The sequence below is a fragment of the Aricia agestis genome, chromosome 10 (assembly GCF_905147365.1).
Source record: "Aricia agestis chromosome 10, ilAriAges1.1, whole genome shotgun sequence".
Lineage (NCBI taxonomy): Eukaryota > Metazoa > Arthropoda > Insecta > Lepidoptera > Lycaenidae > Aricia > Aricia agestis.
The window spans coordinates 12,322,817-12,348,146 of record NC_056415.1 but is presented as its reverse complement, the minus strand read 5'-3'; the positions used below and the strand labels follow the sequence as shown (position 1 = coordinate 12,348,146).

The window sequence follows — 25,330 nt, the reverse complement described above, 5'->3', positions numbered from 1 at the left end:
AAAAAAACCCACGCAAGTTAATATTCGGAGTTTTTGGAAGAATTGAAAGAGTGATGTTGTGTTTTTATATTATTTTCCTAAAATTGTGTTATCTGGGTTTTTAATGTGTAATATTGGTAGGATATTAACCATTAAATATTCGTTATTGTGCACAAGTGTGGGAAAGTGATGTAGTAACCAGAAACTTGCTCTTTTGTGTTCCCTCCAAAACTCCATCAAAAGTTTCAGTAAAGCGTCCTACCACTTTACTGAATCGACCGACTTGACTTCTTGACTGTATTGACTTTATACTGCTGCTCTAATATTTAAATGTTTCATTAAAAACATTATCAAAAATACGTGCAATACTTTTTTGTTGAAGAAAATAAAAAGGAATGTTTTTAAAATTCTTGTTTTTATTTATTTTTTACAACATTAATACTCTTGAAGAAGATTGGAGTCTTTAAATTTACTAAAACACTGCAAACATTCTTCATGTTTCTGATTCTTTACTCTATGTATTAATATACTTTCAATATTATGGATTCTTACTCGAGCAATATCATAAGCCCTTTCGGTTTCTTCTTGAGAGTACTTGTTTTGTTTTGCTCAAAATACCTTGTAATTTTAACTTTTTTATCCCTTTCATCTAAAGCGTGCTTAATTGAAAAACCTTTTTCATTCAAAACTCTCCAGCTTCTAAAAGATCAGTTAAAACCAGATGTAATATCTGGTTTATCGTCATTTGTGAGTCACTGTTTCTTCCACCTGATACTTTGGATTTAAATGAAATAATATTCTATGAATCTATCACTGCAAGTTTTGTCGTCGGGTTTTGGAGACCATGGTGATCCATCAACACTAAACAATAGTTATATCTACTGACTACCTATTTCTCCTGTTCTTTTTGCAGTCCACGATACAAAAATAATTAGGACAAATTTCTAAGTTGACTACGGACTAATGGCCCCTTTTGTTTCATATTTTTGCCGCGGCAAGCGCGGCGATCGCTTTCTTTGCCCCCTCCACCCACTTCGCACGCTCCGAATACCTATCGGAAAGGTATATTAACTTTATGCGCAGGCCATAGATCGGCCTGCCGGTTGATTATAACTAGGTTGAGTGTCACCAATGCACTGTTTAACCAGCTAAGTAGAAAATAGACACTAAGGGAGCTTTCACACAACAATGTGACGGCAACGTTTTTCGCCACTGCGGTGCCGCAGGAGCTGCGGTGTTTTACCGTAAAGCTAGCGACACATACAATACCGTTCGCCGCGGTAAATAGACTTGTGGCCGCCGCCACGGCGCGGGCGTCGTAACTCGTATGGGGTTCATATGTACAAATCAAATCCGCTGCTGTATAATGTGTAAACGGCCTAACTGGCTGGCTACGAGTTACGACAGTCCGGTTACCTCTTCACGCTCAAGCACAATCCACGACGAAACTTCTGTATGAAAAAGTTGGGTGTTGGGTATCAACAAATACTTAACACAAAATAACATATTTTATCGAGGAAAAGGAAAAGGTTTCCGACGAAATAACGAGATAGCGTGAAAATTAGGACCTATACTCGCTGTCTTAATATATAATAATATGGTTTTTCTTTTGTTGATGTCAACTATCAGTTGGGACTTGGGTTTAATTAAAAAATAAGGAGAATAAAAAGAAAATTAAATTAAAAAATATATTCTGTGCTTAGTACGCTGGTATCAAACATTATTATTTATCAGTTGTGTTGTTGTAGTTTGCCTTGCGCATGTTTTTTTAAATTTCATTGACACAACTTTGTCAGTTCACACAGAAACGAGATGAACCTCTGCAACTTCGAGCTGCATTGGGCTAAATGTGTCGTTTGCACTTTTATTTCTAGAAGTTTATTTTTTTATCGAGACGTTATGGTGCGAGTTGTGACTGATCCAAAGGCGCGTTCCTTACATTATAACATAAACATGAGCATGGCACACGAACTTTTACCGTAGACATAGACCATAGATATTAAACATATACCCCGCGTGCCATTTGATGTCAAAAACGATTAAAACGCTCAAAATAGGAGGCATTTTGAGCGTTTTGATCGTTTTTAACATCAAATGGAACGCGGGGATAGTAAACAAGAGGTGTAATAACGCGTTATGTTAAATCCATTATACGTTGACGAAATTAAATCGAATATGGATTAGTAAATTAACTTCAATAAATTAAATATTTGTCGTACTATTCAGACATATTTGTCAATTTTTTTAAATATGTCTCTGTATGTGGCTTTTGGCCCGTAGTCTATGTGTGCGGGTCCGCGGCTACATTCAGGCGAGTAGGTCCGCGAAGTACTGTCGATCGTGTTCGGCGAGCTGCTCCAGCGCGTCGTCGACGGCGGGTGTCGGGAACCGCTCCACCCACGACTGCACCTGCCCCTCCGCCGACGCCGCATACCGCGACAACTTCACACTGTCACCTGCGTACATTTCTAAAGTAAGGAACTCTCGGAGCATGGGTATGCCTGCATGCGATTAAATGTACCATCGACGAAATTGATACCTAGGCAGTTGACGGATATACCTCGATTGGTTGGCTTATGTCAATTCAATGTTAATAGCTGTGATCGGTCGAAGGTTTGACTTAACGCGACCAAATTACTCGGGTCGACCATCTGCCTAGGAATCAACTTCTCTGATAGTACTATCAAAGAAGTTGATTTATAAGCAGATGGCAGTCCTACGTAAATTGGTTGCAGTATATCGAAACCAGCTAACAGATAACAATTAACATACAATTCATATAACCAACTAAATGATTAGCCTTTTACTTACGCTGTGTTATGTGTAACATGCAATGACGGATTAAGACTACTTGATGCCCTAAGCAGCCAGTGGACCCTCTATCTGTATGTCAACTATAATCAGTCTTTGAGCGTTTTCTCTTCTGGGGTCCCCACAGACGTGATGTCCTAGGCTTTATATCATTAGGGTTAATCCGTCAATGATAACATGTGTACCCCTTAAACAAAAACATTCATATTATTCCTTGTTGCAATAACTAGTACCTGCGAGCACAGTGTTCGGCTGCACGAATATGTTGCGAGGCTGCTTGTGCAAGACGACGATGTCGCGCCAGCGCGCCCAGGGCTCGGCGAGCTCGCTGAGCGCGCGGAACAGCTCATCGCCGCCGGCGAAGTCGCCCGTCGCCTTTATAGTCTGAAGCTTCACGAGGAACGAGCCTGCAATTTTTTATAAAGAAAAATTAAAAATTGTTTCTATTGGAACGAAATTCCTTATCGCGCGTTGCAAAATGGGGCTAGACGGAAAAAGTTATAACGACATGACACAAAGTGTCGGTATATTACAACTAGAGCAAAAATGCTATTCTAAGCCGTGCGAGGGTTTTTTTTATAAAAGCTTTTGACACCAATTTTGTTGACATCGCGCGCTATAAACTGAAGTCCACGCGGACGAAGTCGCGGGCAACAGCTAGTATAATACACTTGCGTGCAAAAAAATCGACCCACCCCGCGCATTTCTGTTCAAGTCGCTATATCTTAAAAAGTTATAGTTATTTATTATTTCTTTTTATTAATAATGCGAGTTAATATGATAGGGAATGTGTACGTTTACTCTACATTTTCTAAAACCAACATGCTTGACTACAAACGACACAAATCACTAAGCACCCCCATCACTCGGTTTTTTAAATCGTTAATTGAACGGTTATGTTCTGTATGAAAAATCGGTCAAATCTTATTGTTTTGGTTTTGTCTCGATTTTTATTGATTCATTGTTCATTTAACTTAATTGTAAACGTAATTTCTTTGGGTCAAAATGGATATTACTCCGAATAAAGCCTCTCAAGCAGAGGCTTTGCTAAGAACTGAATTTAGACAACGAGTTGCGGCTAGAAGTCTTAATTTAAGTCGAACTACGGTTACAAGAGTATACCGAAGTATTCTAGAGACTCTAAACTTTACTTAGTCCTAACCTTAATCCTATTGAGCACCCATGGGGAGAACTCAAAAAGAGGGTCTGGGCCCGGACTCTTGCCGCAGATACCCTTCAGGACCTCCGGGTGGCTGTACAAGAAGATCGGCATGATATCGCTCAGGAGTTCATCATAACTTTGATAAGGTCAAGGAAAACCCGGATCGAAACCTGAATTAGGGTAATGGGTGGCACAACGAGCTATTGAAATCAATCTGCGTAGCTAGCACGGGGTTTCCCAGTCGATTCTTCGGAAGAAAGTAATGGCAGTTTCTTTCCCATGTCTACATATCTTATTCCCGAGCATGGCACCACCCATCGACTTGAGTTTCAGTGGACAAAGACAAGAAACTCTTTCCATAGCAACCATTAAAGCAACGGCAATTATTTTTTTTTGACATTTAGTTTCTTGGTTCTTTTTTTTAATTATGGCACCTCGGCTATAAAACCATGGCCAGTGTCGAGTAAATGGCGGCAAATTCAAAAAATCTTTATAAATTTAGCAACCTTGTCTATAGCCGGAGTTATAGTTTTGATCTACGAAATACGAATAATAAAAACTAAGGAACTTTATTATTCGTAGTTTGTAGATCAAAACTATAATTCCGGCTATAGACAGGGTTGCTATTCATCGATTTTTTTAATTTGCCGCCATTTACTCGACACTGGCCATGGTTTTATAGCCAAGTGCCATAATAAAAATAAAAACAGAATCAAGAAACTAAATGTCAAAAGCGGATCGTCGTGCTTGACATATAGATTTTCAAAAGCGAAAGATATCGAGATACGAAAGAAACTTTTACTCCAATGTTTTTCCGGTAAAACTGTCAAAATTTAGTTTCTTTCGTTTGTCTACGTGCTTGTGCTAGCTATGCTGTTAGTGTTTTTTACAAGAAATATGTCATTAATCGCCTACTGAAATATTATGCCAAACTGACCGGTTTTTGTTTTACGGCTGTAGAATTAGTAAACAATTTACAGTTACAATAACTATAGCATTAATTAAATCCTTATTGTACTACCTTTAAAACGATACCAACATTTATTTAATACTTATTTTATCTCTTAAGTTATTACCGTTTGAATCATAAGGACAGAGGTGGGTCGATTTTTTTGCACGCAAGTTTATAATATATCCTTTAGCCTTACTCGATAAATGAGATATCTAACACTGAAATAAGTTTTTAAATCGGACCTGTAGTTCCTGAGATTAGCGCGTTCAAGCAAACATACTCTTCAGGTTTATAATATTAAGTAAGTATAGATTTTTTTTTTAATTATCGCTTGACAAACTCGAGCCTCGATCTAAAAGACTATGAAAAGGCTCATAATCATGGGACGATGCATGGTATAATATTATGGTAATGATGATGATGATGATGATGATGAATGTAATTTGCATAGTAGCATATGCTTTCCGTTCTTAAAACAACGCCGAAACTCCCAAACTTGTATCTATAAAGAATCAGGAGTTCTCTCAGCACCTTCCGAACCACGATATACCAGGTATACCTCGGTGCAAAATCTTACTTGTTTGTAGCATATGCTTAGAATACTTCTCACGAAACCGAAGTCACCACATGTTTCACCATAAATTTTGAAGAGTTCCCTCGATTACTTAGGGATCCTTCATCAGATCACCAATTTTGTGAATATAATACCAAATTGGGATGATACCCTACATACCAAAAGAAAAATTTTGAAAATCGGTTAACAAACGGCGGAGTAATCGTTGAACATAAGAAAACGAACATAACACCTCCCCCATTTTGAAAGTCGGTTAAAATTGTAGGATATGTATTATTCTGATGTATAAGCTATATTATTGTAAAGTTTCATTAAAATCCGTTCAGTAGCTTTTGCGTGAAAGAGTAACAAACATCCATACATATGCTATACGTGGGAGAGCCATGCTTCGGCACGAATGGGCCGGCTCGACCGGATAAATACCACGTTCTCACAGAAAACCGGCGTGAAACAGCGCTTGCACAGTGTTACGCCGAGTGAGTGAGTTTACCAGAGGCCCAATCCCCTACCCTATTCCCTTTCCTACCCTCCCCTATTCCCTTCCCTTCCCTTCCCTACCCTCCCCTATTACCCTATTCCCTCTTAAAAGGCCGGCAACGCACATGCAGCTCTTCTGATGCTGCGAGTGTCCATGGGCGACGGAAGTTGCTTTCCATCAGGTGACCCGTTTGCTCGTTTGCCCCCTTATTTCATAAAAAAAATAAAATACATCCACACATCCACACATCTATACATCCAAACAAACTTTCGCCTTTATAATATTAGTAGGATTAAACTTTTTTATACCAAATTTTAAAGCTTATTATAGCTTTACACAACTTAGCTGCATTACACAACTTTAGCTTTACCCATAAACTATTTAGTATTTATTATTGGTATGCTGTTGTTTCTACTTTCTGATATCTACGTTGGTAGGTGAGTTATTTGATAACGTGCATAACAATCGAAAGACTTGAAAAACGTAGTCCAACATGGTACCACGTCATAAATAGAAATATAATAAGTATATGAGCAAGCAATAGCGTGATCTAGGCGACTCTTGGCGCCATCTGTTATGAGTTTTGGAACTAACTTAATTTGAATTTTGAACAAATTTACGCATAAACACTAGGGTGTGTCATTTTTTCCAACTTTTGATTTTTTACATGTTATAGTTTTCAAAAGTTGTATTTGTCCCTAAAAATAATAACTGCATTTAGCAATAAGTTTTTCTACTTAAGTTTACGTATTTGGCTCGCTCAAAGACCTTGAAATTTCGAAAAAAGCACAAAATCAGACATTCAATTAAGATTTTTTTTTTACTATTTGCAATTAGAAAAATAAAAACAACGGACTGTTTTAATATTATTAACAATGTAAACAATATCTAAAAAATATTTAAGACGTTATACGACTGTTATTTTATATTTTATACTTACATACCCGCGCCCTGTTTTTATTTGACCTTATTCGACTCCTACAGTTTCGACTAAGCGGTATTTATCAGTTATCTGAGTAGTTCAATTGTAATTTGTGAGCTAAATAATAGATAGGAATTAGTAATTCGTTTCGTTTAATTTGATAAAACGACTAAAATCACTTCAAAACCTAAGATAGAAACGAGAGGGCGAACTAAATTACTATAGAGTTATGAAAAGATATACCGTCGCATACGAGTAGAAGAGCATATAACAATGGTACAAAAACTAGGTCCAGTATATCTGGGGCATGCAACTTATTCATCAGAATCTCCGAAGGTAGTTTCGGAAGCTATAATTTTATATTTGGCGGAAATCGACTAAATTGGATTGGTTGAACGCAACCGGCTATAATTTTGCCTTATGTTTAAACTACTTTTCAATAATTTAATGGATTAAAATTATTATTTTTACTTCCTTTAATGTATAAACATATATTTATAGCTGATTTATCACTTTAACCGATTTAAAAAAATTGGACAAAAATTCATTTTTTGGATATTTCAAGACACTTGAGCGAGCCAAAAATAAAAGAAATATATAACTTTTATAACATATACATAATCATAGAAGTCCAAGGCAACTTTCGATTCCTATTACGTAAAGAAATTTAAAGAAAAAAAAATCGCCCATACAACGTGACACACCCTAATAAACACCTTTTTTCCAGTAAAAAAAGTAGCCTATGTCCTTTCTCAGTCTTTAGACTATCTGTATACAAAATTTCATTACAATCGGTTCAGTAGTTTTGGCGCTGTTGTTTCTGATATCTAAGTTGGTAGGTGAGTTATTAATTAATAACGTGTATAACAATCGAAAGAATCGAAAAACTTAACTCAACATGGTAACACTTTTTATAGAAATACATAATATGAGCATGCGATAGCGCGATCTAGGTGACTCTTGGCGCCATCTGTTATGAGTTTTGGAACTAACTTAATTTGAACAAATTTACGCATTTTCATCCCCTTACAACCCCTTTTTCCAGTTAAAAAGTAGCCTATGTCTTTCTAAGGCTTTAGACTATCTGTGTACAAAATTTCATTACAATCGGTTCAGTAGTTTTGGCGTGAAACCGAGACAGACAGATACTTTCGCATTTATAATATTATAGTATAGATTTTCCTCTGTTTCTTGGCTATGAGCTATCTTACTCTGAAAGAATACTTCAAAATTTCAAATCGGACTAGTAGTTCCTAAGATTAGCGCGTTCAAACAAACAAACACTTCAGCTTTATAATATTAATGTAGATAATAACGCAACCGCATAAAAAATGACGATAAAAATATCGATACCAAAATCTGCATCACACCACATTACTAGTGCCTTAGTTTGATAGTTCACAGAACATTTTTCGTGAAGAATAATTGATTTTTAAATTAAAAAGTCGTATAAATTACAGTTGACTGTGATAGGTGATCCCGCTATTTTTGAAATTCACAGTATCGCTGCAATTTTTGTAGGTAATTATAGCACAAGTCAGCATTTTGTTCGCAATTTACGGCGTAGTGAAAACGTGTTTGCCGTGGAGTGATTGACATACGACTGACAATTTGTGCCCATATGGGCAGGATTTGGCGACATGTGACAAGCTCTATATCATATCTCTTACTTCTAAAATCTGTGGGTTAATCCAATCATCTGTCGATTCCAATTTTTAAAATTCAAGTTCGTTTAAAAATTTTCCTTACCAATAATCCTCTTGCCGTCGGTGGCCAGTCTACTCCTGTCCAGGGTGAGCAGCAGGTTCTTGCCCGGCTCCGTCTCGGATATAGTCAGCAAGCCGTTGCCTTCTTGTTCCAACAGACGCATCAGAACGAAACGGGCGCGCGCGTGAGCCTAAAGTGAGTATAATAATAATAGTTTAATATATGAAGAAACATTTTATCCTACTAATATTATAAAGGCGAAAGTTTGGATGTATGTATGGATATTTGTTACTCTTTACAACTTAAACTTTACAATATTATAGCTTACTCGCTAGTAAGGCGGGTCGCTACCCGCCCCGGTTTCGATTTTTTGATTTTTCAATTCGTTAAGATATGCTGTAAAAGGCCATATATATCTATATTAAATTAACAATGTATTTAAAGTATTTAATTGAATATTTGATAATTTACGGATTAACCGATTCAATGCTGCGCACATTTTTTTAAACTTTCAGTAGTGACGGAGCATACAACTTTCTGAATCAGGCCACCTCAGCCGGGCTAGCACGGCCTTCAGCAGAAATGCGAAAGTATGGACAAACTGTGGACATAAAGTTAAGGTCCGTTCCGATCTTTACCGCGGTTAATCGCAACCGACACAAATTCAATTAAAATGCTACTTTATAACATACTATAAATATATGTCATAAAGAAGGATATTATTTGAATTTTTAGGGATATATTCTGTCATAAAGTGGCATATTAATTAAATTTTTCGAAACGAAAAAAGATCGAAACTACACCTTAACTTTTTTTTTTTATGAAATAAGGGGGCAAACGAGCAAACGGGTCACCTGATGGAAAGCAACATCCGTCGCCCATGGACACTCGCAGCATCAGAAGAGCTGCAAGTGCGTTGCCGGCCTTTTAAGAGGGAATAGGGTAATAGGGGAGGGAAGGGAATAGGGTAATAGGGGAGGGAAGGGAATAGGGTAATAGGGGAGGGAAGGGAATAGGGTAATAGGGGAGGGAAGGGAATAGGGTAGGGGATTGGGCCTCCGGTAAACTCACTCACTCGGCGAAACACAGCGCAAGCGCTGTTTCACGCCGGTTTTCTGTGAGAACGTGTTTTCTCCGGTCGCGCCGGCCCATTCGTGCCGAAGCATGGCTCTCCCACGTATAAATTTATCTCCACAGTTTGTCTATACTTTTGTATTTCTACTGGTGGCCATACTAGCCCGGCTGGTTGTTATAGATCACATCATCAGATCACCACTTTTGTAGAAATGGGACCTAATGTAACAAAACAAAAATTTTGAAAATCGGTTCACAAAAAATAAAATAAATAATAAAATAAATAAAAATAAAAATAAATACCTATTTACGAGTGAAAAAAGAAAATAGATTGAGTGGCCATTATCATATAAAGTCTAAAAAATTGGTAATAAATAAAAGATCGAAGAAATTCACTAATGCAAACGCAACAATCAATAAAATAATGTGTAAATGCGGTATAAAAAAAACATGGTCTTGTTACTAGGCCATAAAATCTTATTTAATAAAAGAGGATGTAAGTATAGTATACGATGTTACGATGCCATCTGTGATACCACAAAGCAACTAATTTTGGCCATAAAATTACAAGGTATCGATTTAAAAACCACAGATTAAAACCTAAATTCACAGATTATGCTACCTAAATTTGCCATTGTATGGAAATGTCCTACCCCTGGTCTGCTTGTCTTTGTCTGGAAAAATGGAATTAGAAATGTCTAATGACAGATAATGACAGCAGCGACTTAGGGCGAAGCCAAACGAGCGTAATATTTGTGAGTTGTGAGTCGCAAAATTTCTACCGGGCAGAATTCTGCTGCATTCAGTTTCATACAAAAGTCCTGTTTGATTCACACGAGCGTAATTTTGTGAGTCGTGATTTGTATGAAAAAAATTCTGCCCGGCAGAAATTCTGCGGCTCACGACTCACAAATTACGCTCGTTTAGCTTCGCCCTTAATAGCTTTTACGCTGCTTATAAAATTGCAAAGGGGTGTCTAATGTCTATGCACTAGACAGACATAACTATTTATCTCCTGCCAATCCTTATGTGCCGTTTGCACTCAGCCACTGCCACTGTTACTCGCGCTACCAGAAATATTGTCCCGAATACTTCTGCGGCAGTAACGACGCGCATGAGTGTTTTTCTTTATGTAATAAGGGGGCAAACGAGCAAACGGGTCACCTGATGGAAAGAAACTACCGTCGCCCATAGACACTTGCAGCGTCAGAAGAGCTGCAGGTGCGTTGCCGGCCTTTTAAGAGGTAATAGGGTAGGGGAGGGTATGGAAGGGAAAAGGGTAGGGGATTGGGCCTCCGGTAAATTCACTCACTCGGCGAAACTATTTGGTGCTTATTTCGTTGGTGTGTATTACCTGAAGCCAGGTCTGGGTGGAGGGCTGGTACATTTCCGTGGCCTTGGCGGCGCCATTCCAAAGCAGGCTTAGCCAGTTCACGTACATTACATCCTCCGCCTCTTTGCCTTCGTAGCCGAAAATCCTGAGAGGAAAAAAATAATTTTATTATTAATACTATCACACTAATATACAGGTATAACAAAACTAAGAGATGATACTTTAGGGTGTTTGTGTGTATGTGTTCTTTGTAGAGAGCTCGCTGTGAAAGAAGCAGCGCTGAAATAATTTTTTTACATTTGTATGGATAAGCGCCCCAGCGTCACGAGTTAAATCCCCATACATGATACAAGTGAAAAAAAATTGGTCCTCCAGCGCTGCTATTTTTATCACAGTGAACGCTCTACAAGGAACATGTACAGTGTACACGCCATAACGTATTATCAATTAGTTTTGTTATATTTCCATTTTCATAATACCAAAGTTTGTTAGGGTGTATTTTCAGTTAATGAGCTGAAAAGCTTTAAAAAAATACACAGAAAAAATATTTGAGATCGAAAATTATATTGATACAATAAAAAAGTTAAACAGTAGTTTAAACTTGTCCAAGACCACCGCTTTTGATGAAATATATTCGGAATTGCGGGAACGGCAAAACCGACTAAAAAATATAAAAATTACTGGCCTTCCCGAATCATTTGGCCAAAATTTTAAAGAAAGAAATGAACTTGATACAAATAATGCCATGACAATCATAAAAAGTTACTGGGCGCAATAGTGCATACATCAGATTAATTTATTCATAAGAAAAAGACCCACAGTACTTAAATGTAAAATGTCGACTGGACTTTCACATTACCCCATGAAATTAGGTAGCATGTCTATTGTTACGGTACGGCATCAGGTGCGCAAGTACATACTCGAACCTTCTAGGAAGGTCCAATGTTTGTTTACGTATTTACCGTTTATTTGTTAGCGTGTTTACGTGTTTTAATTTAGACCTTATGACTGAGTCCATAAGGTCTAAATTAAACTGCACTTATCGCAAGGACGGCAGTTTTATTGTGGTACATGCCCGAGCCTCCTAGAAATTTCCCACGGTTGTTTACTTGTTTACGTGAATCGGGAAATTTCTGGAATTCGTCTCGCCATATAAAAAGAGCCGCAGGCAGGTCCGGCAAGTCAGTTCAATCTGAGCGATCTTCAAGGCGACATCAAGTGATCAATAGTGAGTGAACCAGTGCGACTTGGCTACGACCTAGGACAGTGATAGTGCTTAGTGATTGGACCTAGTGATTAGTGTTCGGACTTAGTGCTAAGTGTTGTGACCTAGTGTTTAGTGCAGTGTTAATAAAGTCTTCAAGAGAGTCACCAGGTCTTTCTCTCCAAATCCTCGAACCCTAGCACGTAACACTATATTATATATCCATTTTTTTATATATTATGTAAACCTTTAAGCTTCGGCCAAACCTGCGCGACCAAAGCGACTGCGAAGCGGGAGCGTCTACCGCGCGGCGGACACTACCAATATAATATGGCGCTTTGCACACCTGCGCGACCGCAATGCGGGAAGTTTTTTGGTAGCGTCCGCCGCGCGGTATACGTTCCCGCAGTCGCTTGGATCGCGCAGGTTTGGCCGAAGCTTTAAGCCTACGCCACACAGGCGCGTTATTATCGGTCGACAATATCGCATGCGTAATTGCGATATCTGTTCCTACTTCCATTGCGGTGTTATTATCGCAGCAGTGTGTTAACTACATGACCATCCTAATTCCTAATACAAAATGTGCTGAAAACAGATATCGCAATAACGCATGCGATAATATCGCGTCAGTAATCTTTATTAATACAAGTTTTACTCACTTTAGTATCTCTGGCTCTAGCGACAGGTAGAGTCCGACGGCCTCGGCACGACACTCCTCGAACGCCGAGCCGAGCGTCGTGAACTTGCTGTCGTACGTCTCGCCTTCAGTGTACCACGACTCGATTGCTTTACCTGACCAATAAAAAAAAAAGAATTCAGTATTGTGATTATTTTATATTGAGAGCTGTGGCTTATACAGGAGCTTTTTATTCTTTGTGTAAACATTCAAAAGTGTGTATTTTTTTCATGTACGGACAGTGTTTGTTGCACACCCTTTATGGCACATATTCTGTGGAATAAAAAAGATTCTAGATAAATATAATGCGTGTCTGGCTCTTGTTTTTACATTAATAAATAAAAAACTAAAGGCAGTTTCATGTTATAGCATAATATATTTTATAAACAATAGAGCAGTGGGGCTAAAATGGTCGCTTTGAAGAATCATGATATGAATCATAATATGATTCTTTTTTCTAAATTCGCAAAATGCAACTCTGCTTGCAATTCATTTCTGTATTTTTGTACTGATTTGACATTTGTCAGTTTGACACTTTTGACAATTCATTTGCTGAATTGATTGAGAGGATTTGCTAAATGTGACCATTTTAGCCCCGCAGTTAGTTGTTATCTTATGTGTTTAGCATTTTGTAATAAAACAAATTCCGCTAAACTACTGCATCGCTAACTGCCCACTTTGTATAGTTGCATGCTTGATGGGTAGACCAGACAATAAATATACCTGTTAGTGGGTTTTTGACTTTCTCCTTGTCAAAATTGAATGTTCCATCGGCGTTTTGTCTGAACAATTTACCGCTGCCGTGTCCTAGTAGCTCGTGAAGACCTACTTGCACCTAAAATAGTTAAAAAATATATATTAAGTTAAAGAAAAATAAAATTTAAAAAATTCCATATAATGTTAGTATGGAATATATGAAAATTTCCATAATAATATTATAAATGCGAAAGTGTGTCTGTCTGTTACGTCTTCAGGCCCAAACCGCTGAACCGATTTAGCTGAGATATAGAGAAGATACTTTGAGTCCCGGGAAAGGACATAGGATACTTTTTATCTCGGAAAAGTGTACGTTTCCCGCACGATAAACGAATTTTGGCACAATTTTTTGTATCTCACCTCAAAAGCAGCAACCCTGTATTTCTCAAGTAACTGCTTGTCGGACTCGCATAAGAACGGAATAACCGACTCCTTGTAAGAAGCAGGGATCACATTGCCAAGTGACACATTCTTGAAACCTTCATTTTGGCGAATTTCATCATCTGTAATTAATAATTTAATAAGATTTAACACCTCCATTGTGAGTATCGCAGACACAAAAGATTAGCGAATTTTGTTAATAAAATAAAGAAATCACGGTAAAAAATAAGTGCTCCCAAAATTTCGGCTTGATAGCATTTGTAATTTTTTTGCTGTGCGCCTTTAAAGTTGGATATTCAAGTCGATTTTTTTTTCAATTAAATTTCTTAATATTTGTATACAATTCGATAACGTATGCAATTAAAAGCAACTTTTGTTATGAAACCACTTTCATAAACGCAATATTTAATATACCTTACACAATAACAAAGTTGTCTCCCGAATCCCGATGAGTACAAACTACGAAAGACTGACGTCATACTTTCGTAGCACATTGTATGGAGCGTTTCGGGCAGGTCTTTTTTATGAGATATTTGAATCATATCTTGGTGAATTTTTAAGCTATCAGAGTCATCCTTTCAACAATGTTTCTATTTTTTAAGTGTCCTTCAATTACCGATAAGAAAAAAAATAGTCATCATGCCTAATAGCTAAATAACTGTTTTTAATCATTTTCTTGCCGCAAAAGATGTGAAAAAAATTAAATAAAGTAAAATGATTAAGTAACAACAGTTTCTTGTGAGTTGTGACTATATTTTGTAATGAGTCAGTATATATTTCAATCTAAGTATACGTAAATAAGCTTGTATTAAATAAAGGACTTATTATCATTAAATGGTTTAAATCAAATAATTAAATACTAACAATTAGGGATATTGATGCCAGCCGGGATGCCACTACCCGAGAAAGTCAGTACATCCAAACTAGTGAAGTCTGGTCGTAGGAAGGAGTCCTTCTCAAAGTCCTGTCCCCACGGCAGCAGTTTCAGGAACTGTTCAGCTCCGTCGACCAGCGCACCAAACTTCTTAGACATCTCCTTGTTGACCATCGCAACAAAACCTTCAAATTCGCCTCGTTGGCCGCTCGGATCTCTGTATGTCTCAATAAAGCCTTGGTATCTAAGTGAGAAAAAAATACAAGTTAAATTTATTGCAATAAACAGCAATAGACCCAATGTTAGTGTTTGAGCATATTACAATTTTTTTAAGCCTGAGTCTAATCACTAATCAGAGTACTACAATAAACTTAAATTAGAAAACAAAACAAGTTTGTCAAATAAATATTATTAGTCATAAACAAGCTGTGAACAAATCAGACAATTAAGTAAAAAACTAATTTGTTTTTTAAAACTAGAAATAACAAAAGCAGAATAACACCTTACAGAGAAGTCCCTGTAATGAAATGTAAAAAATATATTTACGTTTCAATGATTGGTCCCTTGTCTCTGATCCAATATCTGCTACCTTCCTTATGCTCGTTCAGGTCACCTTCTTTGAAGCTGCTAATGTAATGCTTGAGCATGTTCTTCTCATTGTCATTAGCCGCATATTGGACAGCCTTCTCTAAATTTTCATTGACCAACTTCAAAAGTGGAGAGTAGTCTCCACGGGTAACTCGGAAGTATGCATTTTTGTATTTCTCCTTTTCCATTGTTAGAGGTGGTTTTGGTGTCGTCTCAACACTGGCATAGTGTATGGTATATAATGGTACTATAATAAAATAATAGCTTTAGATGTGTTTAAAAGTTATTGCTGTGGTCAAAAAGCAAAATTATTGTAGCATTGATGTAAATACATTATACACTAAGATAAACAACATAAGTTACCCATTTACAAAGGCCCCTGCGGGGCTAAATTGGTGGCTTTGGAGAATCATGATATGATTAATTTATTTTAACCCCCGACAAAAGAGAGGGGTGTTATAAGTTTGACGTGTCTGTCTGTCTGTCTGTTTGTCTGTGTGTGTATCTGTCCGTGGCATCGTAGCATCCAAACGGGTGGACCGATTTTGATCTAGTTTGTTTTTGTTTGAAAGCTGACATGATCTAGAGTGTTCTTAGCTATAATTCATCATCATCAGCCTGCTCAGTGCTGGACAACCAGGGTTTATCTGGTTCATGAAAGGCCATTAGCAACTTGTAGTCGTTTGATGTGTTTTATATTTCATTCTAGTTCGTGACATTTGTGAATATACAATATACGTATACACATAATAATGGAAAGTTGACCTGGTGCTGCAGCATCACCTGGTAATCAATAGGATATCCAACTCCTTGCCAACTTAGAGCAGAGGTTTCGTGTTTGGGCTCACTTTAATTGCGATAACAAGTAAGAAGTAGATAAACAGTAAATATTTACATGCTGCTGCTGCAGCATCACCTGGATAATGGATTCTATAGGAACCGAGCTTCGTATGAACCCAAAGTGGAAGTTTCATGTTTGGTCTCATATTAACGGTCTCATCGAAAAGGACATTGATAGATGGTAATCATGAGAATATGATTCTGTTGATAGGAATCATTATAACCAACACAAGTTTAAAAAGTATGAAATAAAATTAAATTAAGAAATTTAAAAAAACCCCCGCCAAACAACTTTAAAAAGTAATGAAATAATATTTACTGCCTTTAAGTTCAAGTTAAGGTCCCCCGACACACACCATGACAACAATTATGGACTAAAATATTACTTTACACAAGTTAGGAATTATTTGAACTTAAAGGCAGTAAATATTATTTCATTACTTTTTAAAGTTGTTTGGCGGGGCCGTAGGGTATGTTATTCGAATATTCGAATATTCATTTTATTCGAATATTCGACGATTTTATTATTCGAATATTCGCCAAATTATTTTTCGAATAATTCGAATACTAAAAATATTTTTTATTTTTGTTTAAAATGCTATTAAACATAAAATTTATATGGAATAAGAACATAGTTAAGTTTATTTTAGAAAAATAATATTATGAATATTCTACATCTTTAATGATATATACAAATCTGTTTTTAGTCTAACAAATGAGTATACGACCATTCATCATCGCCGTTGACCATGTTTTAGACGTTATTTTACCTAAAGACATGCAAATGAAGATTGATATAAACTCCTTTCAGTCATAATATCATTCAGTATTACGCCATAAGGGTGTATATAAAACAAACTCGTTTTATAAGAAGGTAATAGATGTAAGTGCATTGCAATGTTGAGAGTTTTAAAATATGTAGTTAAATAAAAACTTCTGGCTTAAAGCTCACGATATGTGATCTATGATTCGACAAGTTGATAAAAATTTGCTATTCAATAGCTTTACCGCAGCAGTCCTCGACTGATAATTGAAACAGTTAGTACAGTATCAAAAAATGTCGATGGCTCCTTAATGAGTAATTCTCCGAGGCCCCTCAAAATGTGGTCACACGCTCTTTACTACTACCCTAATAAACAAGCCTTAGGACCAAACACACGTTATTCCTCATTTATTTAAGTATCTGATTTCAATAAAAAACATCTATAATTATTTATAGTTTTTGTTTAATGGTTAATTCAATGTCGGAATCGGGGGCAAAATCGGTGTTCTCCGCGTGTCACACTCTGTTCGCGCTTACGGAAAGCTTTAATAACTTTTGTATTCTATTCATTAGCATAGAGTATGATACATCAAAATAATGTAGATTAACTGGGCTACCTAATTCCTAAAATAAAATAATGTTATACCTTAAGTTAAAAAAAGTTAATAGGCATAACGTCTGTGTCACACGATTTTGCTAGTTTCACGAGCGCGACGCCGTTCCGACGTTCCAAACGCGACGATTTGTGGTTACACGTTTTAGCTGCACCAACGTTCAGTGTCTTTCCAGCATCAGTACAGGGGACTCAAACCCTCGTTGCTTCAAAACAAAGAGAATATAAGATAAGATATTCCTTAAAAATTATGTGGTCGCTGTAGTCACGTAACTTTTGCGAGCATGTTTTGAATAATAATAATTTATAATTATGACACTCATATCAAATTAAGGAATAAAGTATATGATCGAGATTATTTCCTAGTACTTTGTTTGTTTATTTACCTATTACTTTAATCATGGCACAATTTTCGTGGATTTTCACCAATGAAAGTTACCTAGTGACCTACGAAAGCTACGTAGGCTGTTTTGTACACCATTTACCTATGTGAATTGGCTATAGTATAGTATTTCCAGCTATGGTTTTGGTACCCAGAACGAATTTTTCACTCTAAAAGCTTTTTTTGAAAAACAAAACATATGTGGCTTTATACATCAATCTACCTTCTGATATTTTCCCCAAATATCGAATCTGCTTCTAATCTAGTGGATTTACCTGAATATCAGTATTTTACATGACCAACTGATATTACATCCTCAATCCGAATGCAATGCGATACGATACTCAGATGAGGGCGAGCGAAGCGAGCCCTCGTATATATCCCACAAACTGAATCGAAGAAAATATTATGATCTTGAGTCCTAAATCTCCATATTTAGTTGAAAACCCCCTTATATGACCTCCTAAATCACTTAAACTTCACGAAATTCAAATAAAATCACCTGAACCTCGAAAAAATCACAGCATTTCAGGACCGGTTACTTGACAGATTAAGCAACAAATTAAAGCTCCATGCTCTTTAGTATCGTCGATCTTAATAAAAACTGATTAAATAAATAATAATTTATTTTATTTTTTAAGGAAAAAAAGATTTCAATCCATATTTTGTTCCTAGAAAATTCAATCGTAACTTTCGTGGAGTTTGTCGCAACTTTCGTGGGGACCGAAATTTCAAATTTGATTATCTCAGTAGTTTATGGACCGATTAACATGCCTTTAAGATCGTATTTATTACCTTTAGAGCACCTTAAAGGTATTTGCATTTATTTAAAGATAACTCGAAAATAAAAAATTCCCACGAAAGTGACGCGGAGAATCATTTTTGAAGAATCACTCTAATATTATCATGTTATTAGTGTTACCAAACTTCAAGTTACTAAAGTCACCAGCTTTAGGATTGTTTCACCCTCCCCCAGGGCTTCGTTGCAATTTTTTTCTTGGTTGTGGTGTTTGTTTTCTAGCGGCCCTTTTTTATAATTTCGAACCACGTTGACACAAATGAAGCCAACTAGGTGAACGTAGATCGAAAATATAAAAAGAGACGGGTGAGCTGGCTTAGTGTTAAGGAATAGATATCATAACGTCGAATATAATATTATTATTAAATCTCAACTGCTTAAGAGTTAAGAGTTAAGGCTAAACATAATCACATGAGAAAAGTAAAAAGTGCTACGATCGAAAACGATTTACACTTTACAGCCTTTCTTTTATTGCCCAGCTGTAACCTTAAAATATACATTTTTAAAGTGTTTAACAATAAAAACTAACTATGTAAGTTTTTTACACAGATTTATGTTGATAAAAGTAAAAATAAGAATTGCTCACTTCATAGTATTAACAAAATAGGTTGTACATGGTTGTAGGAAGCTTCTTGTTACTTTTCGAAGGAGTTTTCAGCATTTTTCAAAATTTTTGAATTATTCGAATAATATTCGAATTATTCGAAAACTTTTGTAAAATATTCGAATTATTCGAATAGTAAATTTGTCGAATAATAACATTCCCTAGGCGGGGGTTTTTTTAAATTTCTTAATTTAATTTTATTAAATGACAGAATGCAATTTTACTTGCGATTCATGTCTATAGTTTGTGCGTTTTAAGATGATATGGGTGACACTTCTCATATTCTTTGCTACGGGTTTTTTTACAACAAAAAAAAAAAAAAACAAAATGTAATAAATTATATTCCATCTACAAAAACAAATGTTTCCTATAATTGTAAATGAATAAAAATGAGAAGTTGCTAAATGCTAACTTATTAATATAAAATTATAAATTTTAACTGTGAAAATTATTGTTACGAAAATATTTGAAAAATGTCAGATGCATGAAATGGAACTTAAGCCAATAGAGATTGACACTGTTGAATCGAAATCAAATCGATAAAAAGGGCGGCCATTTTAAATCACCGGCGCCACTCTGAAATGTCAGTACGAAATCGATAATTTCGATTGCAATTCCTTTACGAAGTGATTCGATATTTTTAAATTATCGATTAATTTTCTTAGGTAACTTCCCTATTATTGTCAATTATAATGTGTCACCCATATCATCTTAAAACGCACAAACTATAGTAATTCGTACTAATTTGACATTTGTCAGTTTGACAGTTTTGACAATTCATTTGCTGAATTGATTAAGAGGAATTGCTAAATGTGACCAATTTAGCCCCGCTGTATATCTCTTGTTCCTTGCATAATTGAATAATGGAAACAGAAGCAAGGATGTTGGAGAAATGAGCACTTATGGTCACTTAACTTCTGGGCTTTTAGGTTTATGTTTCTCTATTTAATATTCAGTCTATTTTTGCTGTCGCCGACTACTGACCGTCGACGCTGGTACCGAAATATCAGCGTAGGCTAATACGTGTTATCAAAATACGCTTCCCAGAATTTTATACATCTGGAAACACACCGACGTGCGCGAGCTGTCGGCGTAAGACTAAAATCCGCCTTTAAAAATTAATAAATAAGACACAACTCACATCCATCATCGGAAATTGTTTTAAAAGTACGACAAATATACGCCTCAATTCGTTTTGTCTTCATCCAGTCGTTTACTAAAGCTGAATCCTCTTCAGTACAATTACTTGAAAAGTAAGTAGTGACACCCTGAAAATTACTTCTTTATTAGTCTTTATAATGTCAGATGTGGCTAATATGATTTTAATCTCTGTCATTGGTGTAGCAAACCTTAGGCTCGAATCACACCAAAATGGCAGTGAAGCGGCGAACATTTTCAGTGTCTTATTATGATTTTAAACTTTATCTTCATTACAGACTGCCCAGACTGCCAGTCATCAGAGTGCTCGCGGCGTCGCGAGCGGCCGCGAGACTTTCCAGGATTCTCAAGCAATACTATGTATTACATTAATGAAGATAAAGTTTAAAATCATATGACACTGAAAATGCTCGCCGCTGCGCTACCATTTCGGTGTGATTTGAGCCTTAGGGGATTCTTACTATTCTTTTTTGAATGCATTGGGCCCCTAAGATTTTTTGGGTAAAGATTTTTTATGTAAATTAAAATCAACGTAATGAGTATTTGCTGTACCAAACAAACTTTGTAAGTTTATGTTTGTGCTTACTGTTTGTGTTAAAAATATTTAAGTAAAAAAAAGGTCTTGCCTTTTTAGCTAATCCCAAGCTAGTCAGTCTAGGAATAATACTGTAAATTGCTCCCTTTGTATTCTCCCACAACTTTAAAATATGAGTGTTATCATTCTCATAAGCGTTAGACGCTTTAACAATCAGTTCAAAAGACTCAGTTGATAGGTTTGGAATGAATTTTGTGTCTCCAAAGCCCTTGTAGTTGCCACTGTTAGCAAACAACGCGCCTGCATAGACTAGGAAAGCCTGAAAAAAAATGATATAAAATGTAAGCTATTTTGACCACAATGATGTCAAAAAATCAAGTCAATCAAGAGTCAAGTTTCCTATGATAACAGAATAACATAGAGCAAAATAATACATCTGATATAGAATAACCACAAAGCATGATAAAAATGTGGTTTCATTATTTTTATCTAGTTAGGGTTTTTATATCAAACAGAATATATTATTCGTAGTTTAAAAAAATATATTTTTTAAAGTTTTTAACTTGTATATGTGATATGTCTACAGTTTGTGTCTATTGCAACTTTTTCAATATATTGTCTCAATCCACTTATAATACAAAATAGAAGCTAACCTGAAAATCATCTTTTGAGACACCAGCTTTCAAAGCCGAATTCTTAAGCTCTTCCAAAGGTTCAGCAATGAAAATTCTGTGCAGCAATGAAAATATTTTAGGAGACTCTGGGCTTGTTTGAACAAGAACAATCAGTCCCCCATTCCATGCTGCCTGCAAATAAAACAAATTAGAATGAGCATTTTAAAGCAATATGCATAGTATCAAATACAAATATCAAACAAGAGAGCAAACAATCAGATAACAAAAACCAAATATAACACCCAGCTGATAATTTTAATATTCCATGTGTAAAATACCTGACTCAAATAATGAGCATAAAGTTTTTCTTGTTTTGATAAATTCTCAAAAGCTTCAGAACTATCTAATTCAACAAATCTTTGATTATTTGGCAGTAAAAAGTTTGATTTGTCTTCCATAGCTGTAACAAAGAAAGTGGTATTAAGAGTGTGTATACGAAATTTTGCCGATTTCGCTGATTTAACAGTTAAAATATAGTATTTCTATAAGTTTTAATGCACAACATGTAAGATCATTTCAATTATAATCTAATGTTGGAGCTAGATTTTTATTTTTTTTTAAGTATTTTTAAATAATCCAACTCAAACCCGGGACAGTTTTGTGATTTTTGCTGTAAAAGGTTTAGAATATCACCTGTTTATGGATTGTATTGACGTCTTAACGGTGTGAAAAAAATACAATGTACTGTTTTCTTTTTATGAATTACAGCTCCAAGTTGCCGAAATTAACAGCAATGCTTTGCCCATTTTCTCTAAAATTTTGCCGAGTTACATATTTTTTTCACTCAACTATTTCATATTAAAGTGGTAAAAAGTAATTCCAACATTGTATAGACGACTTTCTCAACATACATTGTATTTTTTTCATACCGTTAAGACGTCATTACAATCCATAAACAGGTGATATTCTAAACCTTTTACAGCCAAAATCACAAAACTGTCACAGGTTTGAGTTGGATTATTTAAAAATACTTAAAAAAACAAAAATCTAGCTCCAACATTAGATTATAATTGAAATGATCTTACATGTTGTGCATTAAAACTTATAGAAATACTGTATTTTAACTGTTAAATCAGCAAAATCGGCAAAATTTTCTATACGGACTCTTAACTTTCATTCAATTTAAAAATGAGCAAAATATTTTATGCTTAAAAGCTTGGCTGGGGCACTACCGTGCCCCCAGATTATTATACTCATACATAAAAATGTAGATGCACATACATAATAAATTTATAAATAAGTAAAGAAAATTATCTTGGATGTCTCATTGCAAAAGGATGATTAGAAAAATCTAAAACATTAAAAATATGGATATTTTTAGTATGATTAGTAGACAAGCCAAAGGGTAAAGTTTCAAGTGAATAAGTAAATATATAAAAGATAACAGAAAATTTAAAATAACAATGAAATGAGAGAGAATCTGATAAGCACACCTAAATGCTACTTGACAAGTGTTGGTGATGTTTCATACACATAATACTGACCATTAACGATTTTAACAGATTGTAAATTTCTGAGTTGGGAACTCAACGATACATGTTTTTTGTGTATTTTGATAAGTGAATCAGCATTTTGAAAACGCCGGCATTTGGCAAGGTTAATAGTCAGAGTTCGCAACATTTGTAATACTAAAGTAACCTCGTTTATTCTCGATATATTATAAGCTTACTTTACTGAGATAGTACTTACTAAAATTTTATTATAAAATGCTCTTAAATGCTGTACAATAACTTTATACTTGCTCGATGAATGAGCCACTTTCCACTTTTTAGAAAAAACGTATGGAGAATGACAATCAGAATTCAGGGTGACCATATTTAAATTACAGATCCTGCCAAACTTTGGTCAAAAAACTGCCAAATCCTGCCAAAGCCTGTAGTAAATAATGCCTAAATACTGCCATCTTTATTTACTGTTGTTTTAAAGTAAGAAAAGTAAAAATACACATAATATAATATATTGTATATTTTATAAGATTAAACATTCGCATCGTCTTCTTCCATTTCTTCATCTTTATACATAGATTTGTTCATGCGATTCAAATTGCGAATCAATTTTTTTTACGTGGGAGAGCCATGCTTCGGCATGAATGGACCGGCTCGACCGGAGAAATACCACGTTCTCACAGAAAACCGGCGTGAAACAGCGCTTCCGCTGAGTTTCGCCGAGTGAGTGAGTTTACCGGAGGCCCAATCCCCTACCCTTTTCCTTTCCCTACCCTCCCCTATTTCCTTCCGTACCCTCCCCTATTCCCTTCCGTACCCTCCCCTATTACCCCTTAAAAGGCCGGCAACGCACCTGCAGCTCTTCTGATGCTGCGAGTGTCCATGGGCGACGGAAGTTGCTTTCCATCAGGTAACCCGTTTGCTCGTTTGCCCCCTTATTTCATAAAAAAAAAAACCGGCGTGAAACAGCGCTTGCGCTGTGTTTCGCCGAGTGAGTGAGTTTACCGGAGGCCCAATCCCCTATCCCTTCCCTACCCTCCCCTATTCTCTTCTCTTCCGATCCCTACCATTCCCTATTACCCTATTCCCTCTTAAAAGGTCGGCAATGCACCTGCAGCTCTCCTGATGCTGCGAGTGTCCATGGGCGACGGAAGTTGCTTTCCATCAGGTGACCCGTTTGTTCGTTTGCCCCCTTATTTCATAAAAAAAAATTGTAGGTTTCAAGGAAAATTTGCAATCACTATGCTCACCATTCATGCAACATAGATGCAACATGTTTGTCTATAAAATCGGCCAAGTGCGAGTCGGGCTCGCTCACGAAGGGTTCCGTACCGTTACAGAGAGAAATCAGAAAGTACTTAGGCAAAAAATTGTGTTTTTATGGGATCAAATATTTATTTTATTATAATTAATAATTAAATTACAAAATATATAATTAAGGATTTTGTGAAAATTTAAACCCTCTTACTAATAAACGCTGTATAAGCTTTGAATTTTTTTTTAGTTTTTAGTTATACAGTATTTTGTCTTCTTCAATCTAATTAAAAATGTCACTTGTGTGACAGGAACAAAACACTGTATAAATTCATAGCTTATATTTATCAGTAAGGGGGTATGTGTTTAGCTGTTGCCATTATTGATTACGAGCAAAAAATCACGTTTGTTGTATGGAATATTACTTTTATTTTGATTTTAGCATTTGTTGCTCCGGTTGCTTGGTTTAGCGGCACCGGAAATAGACAATCTGTGAAAATTTCAGAACTCTAGCTATAGCGGTTCTTGAGATACAGCCTGGAGACAGACAGATGGACAGACAGTCTCATGAACAGGGTCCCGTTTTCACCCTTTGGGTACGGAACTCTCAAAACGGTTCCGAGTTTTTGTATTGATTTGGGAGAACATTCTTTCGCATGAAGCGTTGGTAAGCATAACAATCCCTTTGAAACATTTAAAATTATACTGTCTATTAGAATTTCGCATTCTGCCTTTTGCACCCCAAAAATTATCTACACTTAAAACCGAATTTGAAAGAAAGAAAGAAAATAA

The 25,330-nt window shown here is 36.0% G+C and overlaps 1 protein-coding gene across 2 annotated transcripts; it reads right to left on the bottom strand.

Moving 5' to 3' along the window:
* Positions 1 to 1,653: 1,653 nt before the first annotated feature.
* LOC121731003 (dipeptidyl peptidase 3) lies at positions 1,654 to 23,639 on the bottom strand. 2 transcript variants are annotated; one of them, XM_042120295.1, is made up of 14 exons: positions 23,529 to 23,639; positions 22,118 to 22,239; positions 21,819 to 21,971; positions 21,257 to 21,484; positions 20,614 to 20,740; positions 15,430 to 15,718; positions 14,874 to 15,127; positions 13,989 to 14,131; positions 13,596 to 13,707; positions 12,856 to 12,988; positions 11,014 to 11,137; positions 8,628 to 8,775; positions 3,024 to 3,197; positions 1,654 to 2,435 (listed from the first exon to the last, which is right to left on the bottom strand). In XM_042120295.1, the coding sequence occupies exons 2-14, from the start codon at positions 22,235 to 22,237 to the stop codon at positions 2,287 to 2,289; spliced, it is 2,154 nt and encodes a 717-aa protein (XP_041976229.1). In that variant the 5' UTR covers positions 22,238 to 22,239; positions 23,529 to 23,639; the 3' UTR covers positions 1,654 to 2,286. The 2 variants fall into 2 exon arrangements, with proteins under 2 accessions (XP_041976229.1, XP_041976228.1); XM_042120294.1 differs by lacking the exon at positions 23,529 to 23,639 and adding an exon at positions 23,324 to 23,516.
* Positions 23,640 to 25,330: the final 1,691 nt, after the last annotated feature.